The sequence below is a fragment of the Trichosurus vulpecula genome (genome assembly GCF_011100635.1).
Source record: "Trichosurus vulpecula isolate mTriVul1 chromosome X unlocalized genomic scaffold, mTriVul1.pri SUPER_X_unloc_5, whole genome shotgun sequence".
Taxonomy (NCBI): domain Eukaryota; kingdom Metazoa; phylum Chordata; class Mammalia; order Diprotodontia; family Phalangeridae; genus Trichosurus; species Trichosurus vulpecula.
Window position 1 is genome coordinate 113,782 of NW_023494381.1, and position 24,951 is coordinate 138,732.

A 24,951-nucleotide genomic window follows, 5' to 3' on the forward strand; every position below is an offset into this window, starting at 1 on the left:
TACTACAGATACTGAACCATTTATTACACTGTTTGAACTTAGCCCTGTGTGGCTGGGAAACTGAACCATTTCTATGCGCCTTTGGTCAAGGATCTATGTTATGCTGTTTTTTTTTTCTCTCAATTATCAAATCATACGTGTTCTGGGAGCCCCTGTCAGGTCTGACTACTCCTATAGCTGCCAACTTGTGAATATGGACCCCTTGATCCCTCTGTCACATCTGATGATTGCCCCTGCTCCCGAGTGGACATCTAAACTCATAGGAAACCTGGCCCTCTGGTTTCAAAGGGGTCTGAAAAAGATGACGTCAGACATAGACAGCTTTCCCAAGGGTCAGGACCAGACCTGCATGAAGAACAGCTCCCTTTTCTGAGTCCTTTCCATTTCCAAGACTGGTTACCTATATCTTTGGTATCTTTAGCTTATTTTACTTAGCTGCTCTATTTTTCCCATTATGCTCCCTACCCTGACCGCCTTGCAACTTGCTCCTTCTGCTTGTTTACAATTACTTTGCAGTGACTGCTCATCTCTGGGGATGTCCAACCACAGGAAAAAAAAAACTCGAATGCACCTGGATAAGGATTTTTAGAATTTCACCCCTGAGGAAGAGAGAGGTTTTTCCATATCTTCCTTGGTCTAAAGGCAAAGGTTTCAGCTTGCCTTTGACCAAAAGGAGGAAATGATAATCATTTAAAATCAAATTAGTAACTTCAATAAGGGTCAAAGCCTGAACTGATTAACTAGAGGAAGAGACTGAACTGATTAACCAGAAGAAGAGTCTGAACCTAAGCTTCTTTGTTCTCTGAGTAAACTCAGAGAATACCTCCTCCTATGTCAACAAGGCCAGATCTGGCTGACTTAAAAGGATTCTTTTCCCTGTCTATTAGCCATTAAGGATGAGACCTTTAACCTGAGAAACTATCTTGAATAATGTGACTTTTTCTTATCTTAACATATTATGGGCATATACTATGTTAGGGCATGTTAATGGTAAATTAAACACAGAGATCCTGGGTTGTAATTTCAATTGACACTTTGTCAACTACCTTGACTCATTGTATTTACAACCTACTCCATTAAGGAAAATCCTTTTCTTGTATCGTGGTTAAACATACATGGGAATCATAAAATTGAGTAACGCAGGCATGCTGAGTTGAGACAAAAAATGTATTTAAACCTTCTCATTCCTTTGTTCAGGCAGTCAGAACTTAAGCTCTGGCTCCTTCTATGTACAAGTACGCTAGCTTCTCTAGCTTTAAGGGAATAAACATCATGAATTTACATATCACCTAGCTTGTTTGCCTACTTTAACCAAACTTTCAGGTTGACAACATCGATAAGGTTTAATTTTTCTCCACCTCCCTCCCCTACCTCCTCCCCAACATGGCGTGCAATCCTATGTAGGCTCTCAGATACATTCTTATTAAAGAGATTTTCACATTAGTCATGTTGTATAGAAGAATTAGAATGAATGGGAGGAAACATGAGAAAGAAAAAACAAACCACAACACAACAAAACTGTCAACAGTCTGCTTCAATTATGAGTCTTTTGGAGTTGTTTTAGGTGTTTGATCCTGCAGTTTACTCTTGTCGAATACATCCTGGGCCCTTCGACTGCGGAAGCTCTCGAAGTACGGGTTAGGGGGAAGAGGCTGGCACAACTGCCTGATGAGCTCCGGGCTGAGTTGGGGCACTGGGCAGGAGAGAGTCAGGGGTTATGCCAGAGAAGGAGGCTCACAGGGAGATGCCACCCAAGTCCTGATGACTCCCCCTTCAAGGTTATTCCAAACCTTCCCTTCTCTCCTCAAGCCTCCCACATCACACCCATAACTCCAAACTTCACAGCTGAGAACCTTCTTCCTCCTCCTCCCCAAGTTACCCTTCTCCCCTTCTAAGGCCCCTGACCTCAGGCCCCAGGCTCTCCTGTCCTCCCATCTCCCATGAGGAGGTGGTCCTCCCACTCTGTAAGGCCAAGCCCTCTCCAGGGGCCCTGATCTCAGCCCCTCTTCACTAGTCTTTTCCCCTCTCCAGTGGGGCTGCTTCCCTGGTCTCCCTTATCGGGAAGGAACCTCAGGAGAGCCCATCCTGCTATATCTCTCTTCCCCTCCCTCTGCCCAACTCCTTTAAAAAGCCAGACTGTCACTGCCCCCTTCCTCTCCTCAGCTCTTGCAATCTGCTTTCCAACTCATCGATGAACCGCAGCTGCCCCCAGGAACATCCTAACAGCCAAACCAAGCAATCCTTCCCTGACCCACATCCCTCCTGACCTCTCTGCCGCTAAGAGTGCTACTAGGCACCTTCTCCTGCCCTGCTTCTCCATTTCAGCCTTCTCTGTTGAGTCTATGTCCAGATCATGCCCACTAACCATGGGTACCCCCAGGGCTCTGTCCTGGGCCCTCTTCTCCTTTCCTCTGTAGGATCTCCTTGGGTGACCTCCTCAGCTTTCAGGAGTTCAACTGCCACTCTACTGGGATCACTCCCAAAGCTATGTCTCCAGCCCTCACCTCTCTCCTGAGTGCCAGCCCCAAATCACCAACTGCAAACTGGATATTTCAAACTGGATGCCCCATAGACACCTCAAACTCAGAATATCCAACATCCAGAATTCTCTCTCCCCTCGTCTACACTTCCCTCTTACTGCTGAGGTCACTGCCACATTGCTCACGACCTCAGTGTTACCTGACTCCTCCCTCCTTCTCATCCCACATGGCCCATCAATAGCCACACATTATACTTTCCATTTCCACCTTATCTGACATCGAACCTGCCTTGGCTGCCTCTCACTTGCACTAGTGCAGCACCCTCCCAAATTGTCCCCTGCCTCCAGCCTCTCCCCACTGCCACCCATCCTCCACATGACTACAAAGGGATTTTTCTAAAGACCAGCAGGGCTGACAACATCCCTCCCCTCCTTGGCCTATAGATCAAATAAAAGCTTCTGTTGGCATGTAATGCCCAAGCTTCACAACTTGCCCCCAGCCTACCTTTCTAGACTTGTTAGACGTTGCTCTCCTTCAGTATACTCTGGTCCAATCTAATGGGTAAGTCGTTTGTAAAGAGGTGGGGGTACACACTTACCTTCGAACAAAACAGGAACACGCTTTTCGGCCCGGGACTTATCATTTGTGGAGTTCTCACTATTCAGATCCAGCCCGTAGTTGTCCGGATTGATCTTGGGGCCCCCCTTGGAGTCCTGTGGGGTCATTTCACAAGAATTGCAAACTAGACTCCAAAGAAGAAAGGAGACCTCTAGCACTTCCTGGCACACTGGAGGGCACCTTGGGCTGCCAGAGCTGAAAGGACCCTTTGAGATGATCCCGTCCAAACCTCGCCCCACCCCACCAGACTGATGAGGGAAACTGAGGTCCAGAGTGGCCACAGGCCAGGACTAAGACTTGGGATATGTCTCCCCCTCTCTGAGGCTCAGTTTCTTGACTTGTAAAATATGGATAATCCACACACTGCCTCTAGCACAAGGTTTCCAGGAGACTCAGAGAGGATGTTTACAGAGACAATTATGGCAGCAGAAGTTACTGTTTGTGAGGAGTCTGTCTTGTGCCTGACAGAGTCCAAAGGCTCGTTTTCTGGGAATGTGTGGACCTCTCCTCTATAAGGTGGCCCTGGGTGAGTGGGGCATCGTCATCTCCTCATGGACCAAGTAACCGATCACTGAGGACAATGGGGGAGGAAGAGGGAAACAGGCTCATCTCAATGTGAGTAGCTAAACCCCAGATAACATTTCTGAGGGGCACGGAGCCCTTGGCCTTGTCCGTCTGCTGACTAAAAAAAGCTGACCATCAGTACAGGGCATGGAAACCGGAGTCTGGTCCTGGCTCCCATGTGTAGTGGGAGCTGAGGCATGGCCCAGGCTGAGGCAAGCCTGCAGAGCTTGGTGAATGTGGCAGCTGGCGGGGAGCCAATGGCTGCCCAGGCTGGTCCAGAATGGAGGCTTTCCCTCCTCCCGGAGCTCCTCTTGCAGAGTGCTCCCAAGGCCTTCTTTCCCTGCTCTTCCTCCTGGGTCACAGAAGGTTGTGGAGGTTCAGAGTTTTAGAGCTGGAAAATACTTTGGAGGTCATTAAGTTCATCCCCCCGCCCCATTTTGCAGAAGAGACCCCTGGGGCCCAGAGAAGCTAAGAGATCACATGGTGGATGCTCCACGCTGATGGCTGAACCCAAATTCAGTGTTCTCTCACTGTTTTGTCATTGGCTCCCATTGGTCTCAGACACTGCCTTGGGCTGTACTGATCATGGTGCTGACCATGCCAACCCATCAACCAATCCAACTTTGAAGGGTGTGAGGTGTGGCTAAACAGTAGCTCACATGAAAAGGACCTGGGGCTTGTAGGGGACAGAAGGCTCAGGGTGGGTCAACTCAATGACACAGCACCCCAGAAAGCCAGGCAGAGAGCCAACAATGTGCCAAGAGAGGCCAGTGGGCAGGGCTTATAAAAATAAGGAGGAGGCACTGGTGCATCTGGCCTCTGCCCCCCTCCCAAACTCAGGCTACACCCAGAAGCTTGACGTTGATAAGCTGGACAGTCCCCAGACAAGGGCAATACAATGCCAAAGGACCTGGGACCACTGAGCCAAGAGGAGAGAAGACTGAGAGGCAACACACTGGGCCTGTCTCTTCATGTCCGTGCAGGGTGAGCACTCAGAAGAGGCCACTAAGGGCAGAGTTAGGGGCATCTGGGCGCCTCCTGACACCCAGAACTGTCCAAAAACACAATGGGCTGGCTTAGCAACTAAAGGGTTTCCCTGATCCTGGGAGGTACTCAAGCAGATGACCATTTGTACCAACACTGGAAAAGGACTCAGGGTGGGCTTGGCTAGTGGCCTAAGAGCCTCCCAGGAGCCTGCTGCCTTTCTATAGCTCTGAGCAGGTCACACCTCCTAGCACCTCTATGGACTTACCAGGTAAGAAGGGGGAGCAAGGAAGCCGCAGATTGGGCCTCACCTGTATACCCGCTGTTACATTCAAGAATTTGTTACTGAGGACTTCCAGGAGCCAAGGCGGCAAAGTAAGCAGGAAATCGCTCTCACCCTCCATCACTGACCTTGAAAAACCCATAGATTATCGCCTCAGGAAAAATCCTGGAACAGTGGATCCAACGCAAAAATGGGGTGAAGCAGGCATTTAGCTTGGGAGGCTAGGGGGATTAATGGAAAAGGTCCCTCTTGCTGTAGCCAAAGGGGGTGAGTACAGGATGGGAGGTGTCCTGGCAAGCCAGCAGGAACCCCCACCTCAGGATGAATGGGAGATCCTGAGCCCCACGGTGGAGGAGAAGGCAAGCGCCAACACCAGGCACACACCAGCCACCACCACCAGCTCCAGCTCAGCACCAGGTAAGCTAGCAGACCCTTACAGCCTCCAGCTGCCAGCACCTAAGGCCCCAGCACACAAAGCCAGTAACCAGGCCCCTAGTATACAGCCTGGGACAGTGCCCCTGTGCCCCAGAAGCATAGATCAACTTTAAAAGCCAGAAAAAAGGCAAAGAACATGAGCAAAAAGCAAGCAAGAAAAAAAAAATGACCATAGAGAAGTGTCTTGGTGACAGGGAAGATCAAAACACAAATTCAGGAGAGGACAACATGGTGAATATACCTACATCAGAAACCTCAAAGAGGAATATGAATTGGTCTCAAGCCCAAAAAGTCTTCTTGGAAGAGCTCAAGAAGGAGTTTAAAAGTCAAATAAGGGAGGTAGAAGAAAAATTGAACAATTCCTTTAAAAATACAACCGGCAAAATGAAAAAAGGTACACTGAAGAAAACAACTCCTTAAAAAGGAGAAATGGCCAAATGGAAAAGGAAGTACAAAAGCTAACTGAAGAAAACAATCTGTTAAAAATTAGAATTGGGTAACTGGAAGCTAATGACTCTATAATTATAGACATCGACAATCAGTCAAATAAAATTAAAAGAATGAAAAAATAGAAGAAAACACAAAACATTTCGCTGGAAAAATAACTGACCTGGAAAACAGATCCAGGAGAGACAATTTAAGAATTATTGGTCTACTGGAAAGCCATGATGAAAAAAGAGCCTAGAGACCATCTTCCAAGAAAGAAAAAGGAAAAAAAAACATGTTATTCAATTAGGGCAAACTGTTTAGAGACCTACATGGCAAGATGATACCTATGTATCAACTCTTGAGAACTGTACCTTTATTGTCATGTCCAGAAGGGAAATACATAGACAGAGGGGGTGGGTTTAAGTGGACTTTGATGTGATGATTAAAAAAAAATGAATTAAGTGATGAAAACGGATTGTAATGGAAAAAGAGTAAAAGAGGAGGCAGAAAAGGGTAAATTACATCATACAATGAAGCACAAAGACCTATTACAGTAGAGGTAAAAAAGGGAGGGTGACGAGCACTGTTTAACCTTACTCTTATTGGAATTAGCACAAGGAAGGAGCAACATAGTTAGGCACAGAAATCTAACTTGACTTATAGGCAGTAGGAGGGGAAAGGAGGAAGAAAAGGAGGGGATAGAATAGAGGAAATAAGTAGTAAAGGAAAAGGGAAAGAAAAGGGAGGGGGCTGATAGAGAGGATGGCAGAAAGCAGATAGAAAAGCATGAATGGGGGGGGCGGAATAGGTCGGAGAAAGAAACACATAGTAATCATAACTGTGAATGCGAATGGGAGGAACTCTCCCATAAAACAGAAGCCGATATCAGAGTGGATTAAAAATCATAATCTTACAATATGTTGTTTACAAAAAACACATTAGAAACAGATCAGGACACACACAGGGTAAAGATAAAAGACTGGAGTAGAATATATTATGCTTCAGTCGAAGTAAAAAAATGAGAGGTAACAATCCGGATCTCAGACAAAGCAAAAGCAAAAACAGATGTAATTAAAAGAGATAAGGAAAGAAACTACATCATACTAAAAGGCACCATAGAAAATGAAGCAATATCATTACTAAACATATATGCACCAAATAGTATAGCATACAAATTCTTAAGAGAAGTGAAGGGAGTAACAGGAAGAAACCGACAACAAAACCATACTAGTGGGGGACTTCAACCAACCTCTTTCTTAACTAGATAAATCTAATCATAAAATTAGGAAGAAAGAAGTTAAGAAGGTGAACAGAAGTTCAGAAAAGTTAGATATTTCCCCAATTGATAAATGGTTAAAGGATTTGAACAGGCAGTTTTCTGAGGAAGAAATTAAACATATCTATAGTAATATGAGAAAATACTCTAAATCCTATTGATTAGAGAAATGCAAATCAAAACAACTCTTAGGTACCACATCATACCTATCAGATTGGCTAACATGACAAAACAGGAAACTGATAAATGGTGGAAAAGATGTGGGGAAACTGGAACGCTACTGCATGCTTGGTGGAGTGGTGAACTGATCCAACCATTTTGGAGAAGAATTTGGAACTATGCAGAAAGGGTTATAAAAACGTGCATACCCTTTGAAAAAGCAACACCATTTCTAGGGCTGTATCCCGAAGAGACCATAAAAATGAGAAAAGGACCTGTATGTACAAAAATATTTATAGCAGCTTTTATGTGGTGGCCAAGAATTGGAAATTGAGGGAATGCCCATCAGTTGGGGAATGGCTGAACAAGTTGTGGTATATGAATGCAATGGAATACTGTCGTGCTATAAGAAATTATGAGCAGGAAACCTTCAGAAAAACCCGGAAAGACTTACATGAACTGATGCTGGGTGAGGGGAGCACAACCAGGAGAATATTGTACACAATTACAAATGCACTGTGCAAAGAATGATTTTGAGACTTAGCTCTCTCAGCAATACAAAAATCTAAAACAACTCCCAAAGACTCACAATGGAAATTGCTATCCACATCAACAGAAAGAACTTTGGAGTCTGAATGAGGATGGAAGCATACTATTTGCTCTCTTTTCTTTTCTTTCCCATAGTTCATTCCATTGGTTATAATTTTTCTTTACCACATGACTGATATGAAAATATGTTTAATACGAACGTATACATAGCGCCCATACCAGATTGCATGCTGTCTTGGGGAAGGCGGAGGGGAGAGGGAGAAAATGTAAAACTCAGAAGATTGTGGAACTGAATCTTGTAAACTAAAATAGATAGATAGATCGATAGATAGATACTAAGTTAGATATGGTAGACCTCTTGAGAAAATTGAATGGGGATAGAAAGGAATATACCTTTTTCTCAGCAGTACATGGCACCAAACAAAAATTGACCACGTACTATGGCATAGAAACCTCACAATCCAATGCAGAAAGGCAGAAATATTAAATGCATCCTTTTCAGATCATGGTGCAATAAAAATTACATGTAATAAAGGGCCGTGGGAAGACAGATTAAAACGTAATCAGAAACGAAATAATCTAATCCTAAAGAATGATTGGGTAAAATAACAAATCACAGATACAATCAAAAACTTCATCCAAGAGAAGGGCAATAATGAGACAACATACCAAAACTTATGGGATGCAGATCAATGAACTGGGATACAACTAAAAAAGGTAGGAAAAAAAAATTAAAAACTGCCAATTCAATACCAAATTAGAAATACTGAAAACCAAAGGAGAGATTAATAAAATTGGAATCAAGAAAACTATCGAACTAATAAATGAAACCAAGAGCTGCTTTTATGAAAAATCCAATAAAACTGATAAACCTTTGATTAATTTGATTTAAAAAAAGAAAGGAAAAAACCAAATTACCAGTATCAAAAATGGAAAGGGTGAATTCACCACCAATAAAGAGGAAATTAAAACAGTAATTAGGAACTATTTTGCCAATAAATTTGACAATCTTAGTGAAATGGATGAATATTCACAAAAATATAAACTGCCCAGATTAACTTAAGAGGCAGTAAAATACTTCAAGACCTCCATCTCAGAAAAAAGAAATTGAACAAGCCCTCAATGAACTCCCTAGGAAAAAATCTCCAGGGCCAGATAGATTTAAAAGTGAATTCTATCAAACATTTAAAGAACAATTAATTCCAATACTGTATGGAATAATTGGGAAAATAGGCAAAGAAGGATTCTTACTAAACTATTTTTAGGATACAAATATGGTATTGATAACTAAACCGGGAAGAGGCAAAATAGAGAAAGAAAATTATAGACCAATTTCCCCAATGATCATAGATGCCAAAATTTTAAATAAAATATTACCAAAAAGACTGCAGCAACTTACAAGAGAATAATACACTTTAACCAGGTAGGATTTATACCAGGAATGCAGGGTGGTTCAGTATTAGGAAAACTATCAGCATAATTGATCCTATCAACAATAAAACTAAGAGAAACCATGATTATCTCAACAGATGCAGAAAAAGCTTTTGACAAAATACAACACTCATTCTTATTAAAAAAAAAAAGACTAGAGAGCATAAGAATAAATGGAGCCTTCCTTAAAATTATAAGTAGCAGCAGGGCGGAGCCAAGATGGCCGCATGAAGGCAGCATCTTACCAGAGCTCTCTCACAAGGTCTGTCAGATTCCTATAAAAAAGTGAATTGGAGCAGATTTGAGAGAGTCAGAAACCGCGAGCAGTCTGCGTGGGGCAAATTTCCGAGCCGGGAGAGTCTGAAAGGCCAAAGGCACGAACCTGTAGGCTCGGACAGGGCTCGGAGTGTGGCGTGCGGAGCTGCTCCAGACCAAAGCGGAATGCCCGGCCGGGAAATCCACGGGGGAGTCAGGCTGGGAGAAAGCTGGGAGCCCGAAACCGGCAGTGATCCCCAGGACTCCCAACAAAGGACGGCAGTCTGTGGGAGCGACGACAGGCAGCGCAATGCCACCGACCGGGAAAACACCAACTCCTGACGCTTGCAGCCCAGGAACTTGGCTTCTTGAACTTCCGGGAGTCACAATGGCCAGGTAAACGGCTCTAACCCCTCCCTGCCTCACTCAGAGAATTCCTCGGGGAAAAAAAAAAAGAAAGCTGAAACGGAAGAGAAAGTAGTGGGGCCTCACAGGACAAATAGTAGAAGCTCATTAGTCCCAGAGGGGCAGAATCAGAAGGGGTGAACACCAGGAGCCCAGACGTAGCTTGCTCCCCCAGGGGAAGTGCCAGAGATCAGCTCAAACATCAAACAGCTGACACCATTGCTGAAAAGCAAGCGCTGGAGAGCACCCATAGGGAGTGAGACGCCAGGGAACCAGACCCCTCCCCACACCTCAGGAAACTGAAGTTTATAATTCTAGACTCACAATCCCCAGAATAAGAAAGCTGGGACAGAAAGCCCTGAGGCCCAAAGGTAGAAATTCGTTGTAAAGACAGCAAAAGGCAAACCAACAAGAAGAAGAACACAAAAAAACCGAGGACAATAGATTCTTTTTATGGAGACAGGCAGGATCAAAATATCAATATGGAAGAGGGAAGTAACGATACTGTAGATACATAAGATACCTCAAAAGGTAATATGAACTGGTTTCCAGCCGATTTTAAAAACAAAATTAGGGAGGTAAAAGAAAACATGGAAAAAATGGAAAAGTCCCTAAAGAATAAGATTGGCGAAATGGCTACGGAGATTCAGAATCTAGAGAGAGAAAATGACACCCTGAGAGGCAAAATCAACCAATTGGAAAAGGAGACTCAAAAGCAAAATGAAAACACTAACTCATTAAAAATTAGAGTTGAGCAAGTGGAAGCTAATGAATCTATGAGGCACCAAGAAGTAGTAAAACAAAATGTAAAGAATGAAAAAATAGAAAAAAATGTGAAATATCTGATTGGCAAAACAACTGACCTGGAAAATAGATCCAGGAGAGACAATTTAAGAGGTATTGGTCTACTGGAAAACCACGATGAAAAAAAGAGCCTTGACAATATCTTTGAAGAAATTATCAAACTACCAAAAAATTATTTTACTGAGCTGGACAAAATAATAACAAAATTCATCTGGAAAAACAAGAGGTCTAGAATATCTAGGGTATTAATGAAAAGAAATGCTAGAGAAGGTGGCCCAGCGATACCAGATATTGAACTGTACTACAGAGCAGCAGTCATCAAAACTGCCTGGTACTGGTTAAGAAATAGGGGTGTGGATCAGTGGAATAGGATAGGTACACAAGTAGGAGAAATCAACAAGTTTTGCAATCTACTCTTTGATAAACCCAAAGGGCCAGCTTCTGGGCTAATAATTCATTATTTCACAAAACCTGTTGGGAAAATTGGAAAATGGTAGGGCAAAAACTGGGCATTGACCAATATCTTACACCATATACAAAAATAAAGTCAAAATGGGTTCATGATTTAGGAGTAAAAGCTGATAGTATAAGTAATTTGGGAGAGCAAGGAATAGTCTATTTATCAGATTTATGGAAAAGAAAAGAATTCATGAACGAACAAAAGATAGAGAGCATTACAAAATGCAAAATGGATAATTTTGATTATGTCAAATTGAAATGTTTTGTACAAAAAAAGCCAATGCAACAAGAATTAGGAGGGAAGCAGAAAATTGGGAGAAAATCTTTGCAACTAGTATCTCTCATAAAGGCCTCATTTCTAAAATATTCAGGGAACTGAGCCAAATATATAGGACCACAAGCCATTCCCCAACTGAGAAATGGTCAAAGGATATGAACAGGCAGTTTTCAGAGGAAGAAATTAAAGCTATCTATAGGCATATGAAAAAATGCTCTGGATCACTACTGATTAGAGAAATGCAAATCAAAACAACTCTTAGATACCACATCTCTCCTGTCAGATTGGCTAAAATAACAAAACAGGAAAATGATAAATGCTGGAAAGGATGTGGGGAAATTGGAACATTGTTACATTGCTGGTGGAGTTGTGAGCTGCTCCAGCCATTTTGGAGTGCAATTTGGAACTATGCCCAAAGTGCTATAAAAATGTTCATACCCTTTGACCCAGCATTACCACTTCTAGGGTTGTATCCCAAAGAAATCACACAAGCGGGAAAAGGACCCATATGTACAAGGATATTTATAGCGGCTCTTTTTGTGGTAGCCAAGAATTGGAAATCAAAGGGATGCCCATCAATTGGGGAATGGCTGAACAAGCTGTGGTATATTAAGGTAATAGAATACTATTGTGCCATAAGAAATGGGGATGATATGGACTTCGTAACAACCTGGAAAAACCTACACGACATAATGCTGAGTAAGCGGAGCAGAGCCAGGAGAACATTGTACACAACCACAGATAGATGGACTCCGTGAGGACCAACCCTGACATACTTCACTCTTCTCAGCAACGTAAGGTGCAAGGACAACTCCAAAGGACTCACGATGGAGAATCCTATCTTCATCCAGAGAAAGAACTGTGAAGTTGGAATACAGACTGAGGCGCACTACATGCTCGCCTATTTTGCTTCTCTTTTGTTTTTGTTTTTGGGTTTTTTTTTTGGTTCTGTTTCTTTTTTCTCATGATTCATTCCATTGGTCATAATTCTTCTCCACAACTTGACTAGTGTATATATTAATTCAATGCGAAGTTATACATGGTAGTTATATGAGATTCCAGGCCGTCTTGGGGAGGGAGCGGGGAGGGAGGGGAGAAAATCTGGAACTCAAAATTATGTAGAACCGTGTGTGGCAAACTAAAAATAAATAAGTTAATTAATTAAAAAAAAACCATAAATAAATAAATAAATAAATAATTAAATGACTAGATAAATAAATAAACAAATAAAAGAAATATAATTCCAAACTTTTTTAATGTGTTGGATAGTTTTGCTGACCTGCTTTTTTCTCTTTTTATTTCTTATGAGAGCTGGCTCTCTTGGAAAGTGAGGGGAACAGATACATTGGGAAATGTAGTTGATGCAAAAACAAGATATCAATAAAATAAATTATTTTTTCTAAAAAAAAAAATTATAAGTAGCATCTACCTAAAACCATCAGCAAGTCTTATATGTAATGGGGACAAGCTAGAAGCATTTCCAATAAGATAAGGGGTGAAACACGGATGTCCATTATCACCACTGTTATTCAACATAGTACTAGAAACTTTAGCTTTAGCAATAAGAGAAGAAAAAGAAATTGAAGGAATTAGAATAGGCAAAGAAGAAACGAAGCCATCCCTCTTTGCAGATGATATGATGATATACTTAGACAATCCTAGAGAATCAAGTGAAAACTACTTGAAATATAAAAGAGGCAAGAAAAAGCTCTTACAATGGAAGGGAAGAAGGGGGGAGGTGAGAGGGAACGAGTGAACCTTACTCTCATCGGATTTTGCTTAAGGAGGGAATAACATACACACTCAATTGGGTATGGAAGTCTATCTTACCCTACCAGAAAGTAGTGGGGAAGGGGATAAGAGAGGTTGGCATGATAGAAGGGAGGACAAATGGGAGGAGGGGGTAATCAGAAGCAAACACTTTTGAGGAGGGACAAGGTCAAAGGAGAAAACAGAATAAATGGGGAGTGGGATAGGATGGAGGGAAATATAGTTAGCCTTTCACAACATGACTGTTACAGAAGTGTTTTACATGACTACACATGTATGACCTATTTCCAATTGCTTGCTTTCTCAATGAGGGTGGGTGGGGAGGGAGGAAGGGTGGGAATGGGAAACTCAGAGTTTTAAAAACAAATGTTAAAAATTGTTTTTACATGCAACTGGGAAATAAGATATACAGGCAATGGTATATAGAAACCTATCTTGCCTTATAGGAAAATAGAAGGGAAGGGGATAAGGGGGAGAGGCGGTGATAGAAGGGAGGGCAGATTGGGAAAAGTTGTAATGAGAATGCATGCCATATTGTGGTAAGGGGAGGGGAGAGATGGGGAGAAAATCTGGAACTCAAAATCTTATAGAAGTGAATGTTGAAAACTAAAAATAAATTAATTAATTAATAAAAAGATGAAAAATAAACTATTTGAAATAATAAACAACTTCAGCAAAGTTTCAGGATATAAAATAGACCCACACAAATCATCAGTACATCTATATAATACTAAGAAAGCCCAACAGCAAGAGATAGGAAGACAAATCCCATTTAGAGTTACTGTAGCCATCATAAAATATTTGCCTGATTAAAAAATCTACCTGCCAAGTCAAACCCAGGGCCTATATGAACATAATTACAAAACACTTTTCACATTAATAAAGTCAGAGCTAAATAAGTGGAGAAACATCAGTTTCTCGGGGGTAGGCTGAGTCAATATAACAAAAATGACTCTACTACCTAAATCAATTTACTTATTCAGTGCCATACAATCAAACTACCAATGAAATTATTTTATATAGCTAGAAAAAAAATAACAAAATTCATCTGGAAGAACAAGATCCAGAATCTCAAGCCAATTAATGAAACGAAATGCAAGGGAAGACGACCTAGCCATACCAGATCTTAAAGTGTATTATAAAGCAGCAGTCATCAAGATTACTTGGTACTGGCTAAGAAATAGAGGGGTAGATCAGTGGAATAGTTTAGGTACACAAGACACAGAAGTCAATGATTATAGTAATCTACTGTTTGATAAACCCAATGACTCCAGATTCTGGGATAAGAACTCACTATTTGACAACAACTGCTGGGAAAACTGGAAAATAGTATGGTAGAAACTGGGTATAGACCAACATCTTATACCATACACCAAAATAAAGTCAAAATGTGTACATGATTTAGATGTAGAGGCTGATATTATAAGCAAATTAAGAGAGCAAGGAATAGTTTACCTGTCACATCTATGGAGAAAGGAGGAATTTATGACCAAACAAGAGACAGAGAACATTATGAAATGCTATCCACATCCAGAGAAAGAACTTGGGAGTCTGAATGCAGAGGGAAGCAAACTATTCGCTGGATTTTTTTTTGTTGTTTTGTTTTGTTTCTTCTTTCTCATAGTTTCTCCCATTGGTTCTATTTCTTTACAACATGACTAATGTGAAAATAGGTTCGATATGAATATATACGTAGAGCCTATATCCGATTACATGCCATCTTCGGGTGGAAGGAGGGGAGAGACGGTGAGAAAACATGGAATTCAAAATCTTATGGAAGTGAATGTTGAAAACTAAAAATAAATAAACCAATTTGTAAATAAACACACACACACACACACACACACACCAAACTGTTACTGACCCCGGCAGCAGCTGCAACATCCTTGGCCTTCTCCTCCTCCTCTGTCAGCTCCTTCTGCTCCTGGTGCTGACAATCCTCCTGGGGCCAACACAGCACGTGTGAGCCATGGAAACCCCTCCAAGGCACTACTCTCCACCTCCTGCCCCGTTCCTAGAAAAGCCCTGAGACACCAGGGGCAGTAGCCTCTGAATGGGCCATGGGGAGAAGGGGCATGGCTGCAGCCACAACCAAGGTCATGTCAGTGCACAGATGAGGAGACAAAGGACCACCCCAGGTTCCCCCAGTGCCTCACCTTCCTCCTTTTCTCCTCTGGTTCACTCAGTAATCTCTCCTTCTCTTGCCGCACCCTGAAAACCAAGAGCCCAATCTCGTAAGTCACCAGCAGGAAGGGGGCCCAGAGGAGTGATCCTGACCTGAAGCCCACCCCACAGCACCACCTGCCACTATCCCCAGGGCTCAACATATCACTCTCAACCTGCTGTTGGAAATAGGACTCAGGATTTTAAAGAGGAGAAACAGCATCAGGAAGGAAGCCAGTAGAACATGAGGTCCCAGATGGCAGGGCCTGGTTTGTTCCTGTCTCTGCACCCTAGTACCTAGAAACAGTGTCTTGTATGTAGTAGGCACTTAATAAATGCTCAATGAATTGAACTGCTTTTTCTGTTCTGTCTTTTCCAAGGACATTTGCAAATACTGTTCTGCCAGAGAAGTGGAATGTAAGTGTCTAAGCCCTTCAATAGAAATTGAAAGAATCTACCGATTGCCTCCTGAAAAAGATGCCAAAAAGAAAACTCCTATGAACATTGTTGCCAAATTCCAGAGATCCCAGGTCAAGGAGAAAATACTGCAAGCAGCTAGAAAGAAACAATTTGTGTATTGTGGAAACACAATCAGCATAACACAAGATCTAGCAGCTTCTATGTCAAGGGAATGAAGGGCTTGGGAGACGATATTCTGGAGGTCAAAGGAGGTAGGATTAAAATCAAGAATCAACTACATAGCAAAACTGAGTATCATGCTCCAAGGCAAAATATGGATTTTCAATAAAACAGAGGACTTTCAAGCTTTCTCAGTGAAAAGGCCAGAGCTGAATAGAAAATTTGACTTTCAAACACAAGAATCAAGAAGCATGAAAAGGTAAACCAGAAAGAGAAATCATGAGGGACTTTCTAAAGCTGAACTGTTTTGTTTACATTCCTACATGGAAAGATGTGTATAATTCATGAGACCTTAGTATTAGGGTAGCTGAAGGGAATATACATATACATATGTATACACACACACACACACACACACATATGTATGTATAAATAGATGGCACAGGGTGAGTTGAATATGAAGGGATGATATCTAAAAAAATAAAATCAAATTAAGGGATGAGAGAGGAATATACTGAGAGAGGAAGAAAGGGAGAGATAGAATGGGGTAAATTATCTTGTATAAAAGTGGCAAGAAAAAGCAGTTCTGTTGGAAGGGAAGAAGGGGCAGGTGAGGGGGAATGAGGAAATCTTGCTCTCATTGGATTTGACCTCAGGAGGGAATAACATACATACTCAACTGGGTATCTTACCCCACAGGAAAGAAGGAGGAAGGAGATAGGTGGAGGAAGTGATCAAAAGCAAACACTTTTGAAAAGGGACAGGGTCAAGGGAGAAAATTGAACAAAGGGGGATAGGATAGGAAGGAGCAAAATATAGTTAGTTTTTCACAGCATGAGTATTGTGGAAGAGTTTTACATAATGATAAACATGTGGCCTCTATTGAATTGCTTGCTTTCTTAGGGAGGGTGAGTGGGGAGGGAAGAGGGGAGAGAATTTGGAACTCAAAATTTTAAAACATGTTGAAAAAAAAGTTTTTGCGTGCAACTAGGAAATAAGATATACAGGCAATGGGGCATAGAAATGTATATTGCCCTACAAGAAAGGGAGAAGGGGATGGGTGGGAGTGGGGTGACAGAAGGGAGGGCTGACTGGGGAACAGGGCAATCAGAATATATGCCATCTTGGCGTAGAGGGGAGGGTTGAAACGGGGAGAAAATTTGTAATTCAAACTCTTGTGAAAATCAGCGCTAAAAACCAACAATGATAAATAAAAATTAAAAAAATCCAAAAAAAACCCCAGTTGCATGTCAAAAAAAAAATTATTATTCCTATAGAGGGAAAAAATGGACCTGGAATAGAATGGAGGACTTTCAAATGTTCTTGATGAAAATCCCAAAGCTGAGTATCAACTTTGAAATGCAAACGCAGGAGTCGAGAGAAACCTAGAAAGGCAAGAAAACAAGGGGTTATTGACTGATGTATGTGACAGGCCTGGAGATGCCTCTGCCAGGATACAGTCAGACCCACTTGTTGAAGAGATGGCACAAAATTGAAGCAATTCTCTCTTAAATAAGCTAGTAACTCAGAAAAAAAGTGCAAAGTGGAAAAGACCAGAATTTTCCTACATAAGTTTTGCTGTAAAAGGAACCCAATTCTACACTTGATCTCCTCTCCAAGTGGAGAGATGTCAGCTAAAAATACAAAGTGATGTATAAAGCCTCATGGAGGACCAAGGTGGAAGGTTAATTAAGAGCAGGGCTTCCTCAGAAAGCAGCAGGAAAATAAGCTTATACCAGATGTCGCTGGAGACCCCAAGTAAGCAGATCATCCTGAAAGCAACTAAGGCTGGAACTAGGACATCAAACAGATGGAAAAAATGGAAAAGATTTACTGATTTCTCTAGCGACTTTTTTTTAAGTCTTTAACTTCTTGGGTCTCTACCTGAGGAGGTAGAGAGGGCTCTCAGCCACAATGAGAGGCCACAGATACAAGGGGAGAGGTTGGAGCCACACTGACATGGTGGGAGCATCTACCAAAGAGGGAACAAGCTGACTGGGGAAGGCTGATCCAATTGTGATCTATGGGAATATGATCATGCAGCAAGAAATTACCAATGAGACATTCAGGAAGACATGGGAGGGCTCCTATGACCTGGTACCGAGAGGAGGAGAGCCAGGAGAAGATAGGCCACCATGACAGAGCAGTGTCAGCTGGAAAGTCTAAGTAAAGGACTGAACCGCCACACTGATGATCCCTCTTGTTCCAGGATTCACCCTTTGCTGCAGGGAGGTGGAGGGCACGATGCTGCCCACATGGAGTCTGAGTAGCCTATCTTTCCTTCACACAAGGAAGAATGCAATGGGTGGAGGAAGGGGAGCATATCTGTCAGACATTAATAAAACTTACTTTTAAAATACATAAATAAAAATAAACACTTCCTTTGGCTTCAATATTTCTGCCAACAATTACTACCCATGTTATAAGCAAGTCTTTTAAATAATCCAGGCCTCTTTCCTTATCTGCAAGGTGGGGATAATACCTGCAAACATACACTCTCAAAATTGTTGCGAGACATTAAAAAAGATGGGCCTAGCTGCCTACACTGGAAAACAAAGTACATGAAGAATCCATCCTGCCCCAGGATCCCATCCATACAGATGGATAGTGACCCCAGTGGGTACATACACAAATGAAGGAAAAAGGCCTTGACTTTGCATCTGCTCTGTACTGAGTGCGAGGGATCAAGGGGCTCCCTGGAGTTCTAAGAACTAAGGAGAGAGTTCTAAGAACTACGGAGAGATGGCCTGTCAGGGGAAGATGACGAGCTGGGCCCAGAACGATGAAGGAAGAATGAAGCAGAACAGGGTCTGTCTGGGGCATCGTGCAGATCCTCTATGACCCCAACTGCTCCCTGAGCTGAAAATCCATCGTCTCCATAGCTTCACTCTGCCAGCAAAGTACGACCTCGTGGTCCCCCAAAGCGGTGGGCAACTATGGAACAGGGCCCAGCATGACACCGCGAGCCTCATGACAGAGCCCAAGTATCACCCCCACTTTTCAGGAAAAGAAAGTGAGTCTTGGAGGAGGCAAGATATGGGCTCCAGGCCATACTGAGAGTAAATGATGGAGCCAAGACACAGGCCTAGAACTCACTGCAGTCCAGAACATCCCCCACACGCCCCCTGCCCAGGTAGAGTTTGGCAAAGCCCCCGAGGGTCTGCTGGGATCTCATCCACACTCAGTCTCTCTCAGTCACATACATACCCAGTCCCTTTCACACACATTCACAATCTCACAGCCTGCCTCTCTCTCTCTCACACACACACTCACAGTCACATACTCACACACACACACAGTTTCTCTTACACGCATACTCACAATCTCACAATCACAGTCTCTCTCTCTTGCTCGCGCCCACACACACACACACGCCCATAGGCAGGGAAGGCGGGACCTCACCACTTGCCCTGCCGCCTCTCCTGCTCCCCCTCAAGGGCCGGCTGCTGCTCCTGCTGTTCCCTGGTCCCTTGGGCCTCAGCCCCCTTCTGCAGAAGCTCCTCTTTCTTCTCCTCCTTTTTCTTTTCTTCTTCCTCCTTGTTCTCCTCCTTTTGCAGCTGCTCCTGCTTCTTTCCCTCTTCCTCCTCCTGGAGGTGGGACAGAGAGGGCACCCGGTCAGGCAGGCCGGGGAGAGGGGGTGCAGGCCAGGTTGGGGGTGAAGCAGGCAGAGTAGAGCCAACTCCGGCCCTTCCAGCTCTAAGTCAATGACAGTACATGAGCCTTCCTTGTGGAATCCAAATTTCCAAAATACCCCATGTCTGAGTGTGGAATGAATATTCTGGGTAAAGAACAATTGGGCTTGGCCCCCAGAAAGGAACAGGACAGTGGGGGAGCACTCATTCCAGATAGAAGCCACCTCTTCCTGCTGTCCACGGGGGAAGGGCGGAGAGCTGCCAGGAGTCTTTCTCTATCCATGCCCTCCCCCTTTGCCCCATGCCAAGGAAGAATGATGGTGACAACCACATTTCTACGGTGCTTGGCTTGGGTCACCTCATTGGCTCCTTACCAACAATTCTAGGATCCAAGTGGAATTTTGCAGAAGAGGAAACTGAGGCAGGCAGCCGTTAAGTGACTAGCCCAGGGCTGCACGGCCACTAAGTGTTGAGGTGGATCTGAATTTGGGTCCTCCAGACTTAAGACCCAGCACAAGGGGCCTTTCTTAGCCCTTATCCTGTGGGGAATGAAGATGGACAGCTCTGCTCCTGCCTCCCTGGGACTCCAACCCCTCCCCTACCCAGGGGCTTCCTGGAATGTCCCAGCCCAAGAACCAGGGCCACCCTGACCTCCGGCTCCTCCTCCAGCTGAGCCTGCTGCTGCTGCTTCTCCACCTCCAGCTGTTCCACTCCCTCACAGGCCTGCAGGACCTTCTCAAGATGCTCTTCCTGCTCCCTGGGGGACAAGGAGGAATGGACAGGACACCTCTTGGGCTTGGAGAACCCCCTCCATCCACCTTCAGTCCCTCCTCCACAGGGCCAGGGAGCAGGAGGGGCCGGGCCAGGGGGCAGACACTCACATCTTCACTTTCTCGGGGTGACAGCATTTGTCCTCCTCCTGGTCCTCCTCCACCTTCTGCTTTCCCAGCAGAGGCGCCTCCTCCTCCTCCTTCAGGGGCCGCTCTTTCTCCTGAGGAGGGAAGAGCCGCCCAGCTGAGAGTGAGCAAGGGACAGGCAGACACCAGCAGAGGCCTGGGTCCCCCAGCCTCCCTTATTCCCTCCCCCTTCCCGTAGGAGGCCCACCATCCCCCCACCCCAACTGCCTGGAACACAACGGGGGTGTGTCCCAGGCAGGACTTGAACCCGGGTCTGAGGTCAGCTGTCTTTCCACATGCTGTAACAAATGATATTGACATGAACGGGGCCAAAGGAAGAGGTCACTGCCCATGGCCGGTGCTGCAGGCACAGTGGGCGCCCTGCCCTGCCTCTTGTCAGCGTGGCCTCCCAGGACTGCCACGGCCACTAAGTAACTGGCCAGGGGGGCTTGGACCCCTGCTCCCCATCTCTGAGATCCAAGACCCATCATCTGTAAAATGGGCTCATTGTCCTTCACCTACATCCCTTCCACGGTAGTTGTACAGAAGCCATCCTGGAACGCTCAGAGTCCAAGCTTGGGGTCTGCCTCGGCTTCTCTTGATGGACATGGTGGAGGCATCCCAGGTGACATCAGGGCACCATGATCCAGAGGGGGAAGGGGCTTAGCCAGGACCACATATGCAGGACAAAGCAAGCCAGTGTTCAGACCCCCGAAAAGCTATGGGCAGAGTCTTGTCTGGTGGTGTAGCCAAATGGTCAGTCCCAGGGACCCATGAATAACTGAGCCCGCCAGCCTGAGGGGGAGGCAGCCCCACAACTTAGCTGTGCTCTGCTTGGCCTCAGAGAGCAGGACCAGAAGGGATGGAAATCAGGCAGAGGTCAACAGGAGCACAAAACGGAGCTTTCTGATTTAACTCAATGCACATTTACTTGGGGTCGACCGTGGGTGAGCATTATGCCGACGATCAGAGCCACCCACACTTTTACAAACAGTTAAACCTATTAAAAAATGTAACAAACTGTCTTGTGAAGTAGTGAGCTCGTCATGCTCTGAGGTGTTCCAGTAAAGGCTAGACAGACAACCACCTGTCAGGATGCTACAGAGGAAATGCCTCCCTCTGACAGAACTTAGGGCTGGCAACCCCTTCAGCTCTGAGGGGTCTCCTGCAGTCCACTCACCCCAGAGACACCAGCAAGGGATCACTCCCCCCAGAGTGGCAGGGGAACCCAAGGTTTTCCACAAGGACATCACTGCCAAGTCCCCAAGGTTCTAAGGATGGGGCAAGGAAAGAGCCTACAAGGGAGTGGCTGCTGCTGCCAGGGGGCATTTCCTCCCCATTTCTCCAGTGAGAGAGCCCACTCCAGAAATGTCGTGCCAGGAACTCAGCTCCTATCCCCTTTCCTTCCCTCCCATTGGGCAGGAAAGAGTGCTTGAGGTCATTCACAGACCAGAGCACAGGCCAGGAAAGGGGTAAATACCACTCCTGAGATCATACCACTCCAGAAGAACTGAAAACTTACAGGTGCCTAGAAGGGTCTCTGACAACAGCTGCATAATACCCCTGCAGGCCAGGACAAGACACCCTCCACCCTGGAAGCAGAGCCTTACTTTGAGTTAAAGTCAAGTAATAGGCTGAGAAAGAGTAAACAACAGAAAAAAACTCAGACTATAGAAACTTACTTTGGTGACAAGATAAAAACACACACTCAGAAGAAGAGAACAAAGTCAAAGTTCCTACATCCAAAGCCTCCAAGAAAAAGATGAATTATTCTAAGGCCATGGAAGAGCTCAAAAAAGAGTTTGAAAGTCAAATTAGAGGAGCAGAGGAAAAACTGGGAAGAAAAAGGAGTGACGCAAGAAAATCATGAAAAACAAGTCAACAGCTTGCTAAAGGAGACACAAAAAATTACTGAAGAAAATAATAGCACAAAAATACTAGGCAAATGGAAAAAGAGGCACAAAAATTAACTGAAGAAAAAAAAATACACTCCCTTAAAAAGTAGAAATGGCCATATTGAAAGGTACAAAAGCTCACTGAAGAAAATAGTTCCTCAAAAATTAGAATGATCAAATGAAATCTAATGACTTTATGGGAAATCAAGAAACAATAAAACAAACCCAAAAGAATGAAAAAAAAGAATGCAATATGAAATATATCATTGGAAAAACAACTGACCTGGAACACAGATCCAGGAGAGATAATCTAAAAATTATTGGACTGCCTGAAAGCCATTATCCAAAAAAGAGCCTAGACATCATCTTTCAAGAAATTATCAAGGAAAACTGCCCTGATATTCTAGAACCAGAGAATAAAGCAGAAATTGAAAGAATCTACCAATCGCCTCCTGAAAGAGATCCCAAAATGAAAACTCCCAGGAATATGGTAGCCAAATTCCAGAGTTCCCAGGTCAAAGAAAAAATATTGCAGGCAGGCAGAAAGAAAGAATTCAACTATGGTGGAAACAGAATAGGGAGAACATAAGATTTAGCAGCTTCTACATTAAAGGATCAGAAGGCATGTAATACAATATTCTGGAGGGCAAAAGAGCTATGATCACAACAAAGAATCACCAATCCAGCAAAACTGAGTGTAATCTTCAGGGGAAAAATAGACATTCAATGAGATAGAGGACTTTCAAGCATTTTTAACGACTAGGCCAGAGCTGAATAGAAAATCTGACTGTCAGAGACAAGGATCTAGAGAAGCATAAAAAGGTAAACAGGAGAGGAAAATGGTAAAGGACTTAATAAGGTGAAACTGTTCACATTCCTACATGGGGAGATATTTGTAACTCATAAGACGTTTCTCATTATTAGGGTAGTTAGAAGGCGTATATATAGACAGAAGGTAGAGATGTGAGGGATATGAAGGCATGATGTCAAAAAACTAAAATTACGGTGTGAAAGAGGAATATAGGGAGAGGTTGAATGGGGTAAATTATCTCACATAAAAGAGGTAAGAAAAAGGTTTTACAGTGGAGGGGAAGGGGGGGTGACGGGGTGTGAACGAACTTTATTCTCATAAAAATTGGCGAAAAGAGGGAATAACATGCACACTCAATTGGGTACAGAAATCTATCTTATCCTACAGGAAAGTAGGAAGGGAACGAGATAGGGGGGTGATAGAGGGGAGGGGGTAATCAGAAGGAAAACACTTTTAAAGAGGGACTGGGGGAAAGGAGAGAGAATAGAATAAACGTGGGGGATAGGAGGGAGGGAAATACAGTTAGTAACTGAAAAAAATTGAAGCAAGTTTTTCTGATAAAGACTTCATTTCTCAAACATATAGAGAACTGAGTCCAATTTATGAAAATAAGAGCCATTCTCCAACTAAGTGCTCAAAAGATATGGTCAGTTTTCAGATGAAATAATGGAAGCTATCTATAGCCATATGAAAAAACACTCCAGCTCACTATTGATTGGAGAAATGCAAATCAAAATGGGCCCGAGGGGAAGAGGTCTTTTCATTCATTCCTTCCACTGCACAGACACCCCTGACCATGACCTGGACACAGCCTGGGGTGGGGTGTCTCCTTCTGGGGGCTCCAGCATCAACAGCCGCTACTCCCCCCTCCCTGCCCTCAGATCCCGGCCTGTAAAATGGCCAAAGCCGCACTGGAGGAGGGCCTGGGCCGAGATTCTCCACTCCAGATAAAGAGGACGCCTCCTTTGATAGGCTGGGAAACTGAGAGTGCAAGGGCCTGCCTGTTTCGAGGCTCCTCTCCAGTGTAGTCAGGCAGTGAGGAGACTGCGCAGGCAGAGGAGGAAGAGGAGGGAGAGGTGCCCCTCGTCGGGGGGGATGGGACCAGGCTGGGCCCAAAGGAATGGGCCCGCTGCCCCCACCCACCCAACTGCCTATTCTCTGCACCACCACCACCACCCCCCCACCCCGCCGCTCCTCCGCCCCCTCAACCGCACTCCTCTAGCCATCCCCCCACCGCTCCTCCGGCCCCTCACCTGCTGCCTCTGGAGAAGCCTCCCCAACCCGCCGCTCCTCCGCCCCCCCACCCCTGCCCACGGCTCCTCTGGGCCCCCTCACCCGCCACTCTTCCGAGGCCCCCCGCCCCCGCCAGCCGCTCCTCGGCCTCCTCACTGTTGCCTCTGGAGAGGCCACCCCCACCTGTCGCTCCTCCGGGCCCCCCCACCCGCCGCTCCTCCGCCCCCCCCCCACCTGCTGCATCTGGAGAAGACACCAGGAGAGGAGCAGCTGCGTGGACTCTCCAGCTGCCAGCGGTGAGGGGTGGGGAACCAAAGGCGTGACCCATCATCAGAGACGCAGCCGCGTGCCCCGCCCATCTCCAGCTGCCGAGCGCCTATTGGCCACCGGGGCTGTCAGTCAACGCTCATTGGAGGAGCCGCGGCAAGGCCTCCCTGGATCCTATCTCAGATGCCATTCTCTTGGTTCCGACCTCCAGTCCCCCCCAGCCTACTGGTCACCGGCATCCATCGATATCCTCCTTAGACCTCTCCTCCAGTCACCCCAGCCTACTGGCCACCCCTC

The 24,951-nt window shown here is 44.7% G+C and overlaps 1 protein-coding gene across 1 annotated transcript; it reads right to left on the reverse strand.

Annotated features, from left to right (window-relative positions):
* Positions 1 to 24,700, reverse strand: LOC118833231 (inner centromere protein-like). Its single transcript, XM_036740594.1, has 8 exons — positions 24,622 to 24,700; positions 20,434 to 20,543; positions 20,204 to 20,309; positions 19,323 to 19,507; positions 15,335 to 15,389; positions 15,043 to 15,120; positions 3,079 to 3,193; positions 1 to 1,693 (listed from the first exon to the last, which is right to left on the reverse strand). The coding sequence occupies exons 1-8, from the start codon at positions 24,628 to 24,630 to the stop codon at positions 1,539 to 1,541; spliced, it is 813 nt and encodes a 270-aa protein (XP_036596489.1). The 5' UTR covers positions 24,631 to 24,700; the 3' UTR covers positions 1 to 1,538.
* Between the last annotated feature and the right edge of the window lie 251 nt (positions 24,701 to 24,951).

Excerpts from the sequence above, each read along its gene's own strand:
- LOC118833231 (XM_036740594.1), bottom strand. Across the intron at positions 15,390-19,322 it reads GAGAGGCGGCAGGGCAAGTG|GGTGCGGCAAGAGAAGGAGA; the intron begins GTGAGGTCCCGC and ends CTTGGTTTTCAG. Across the intron at positions 1,694-3,078 it reads TGTTCCTGTTTTGTTCGAAG|TGCCCCAACTCAGCCCGGAG; the intron begins GTAAGTGTGTAC and ends TCTCCTGCCCAG.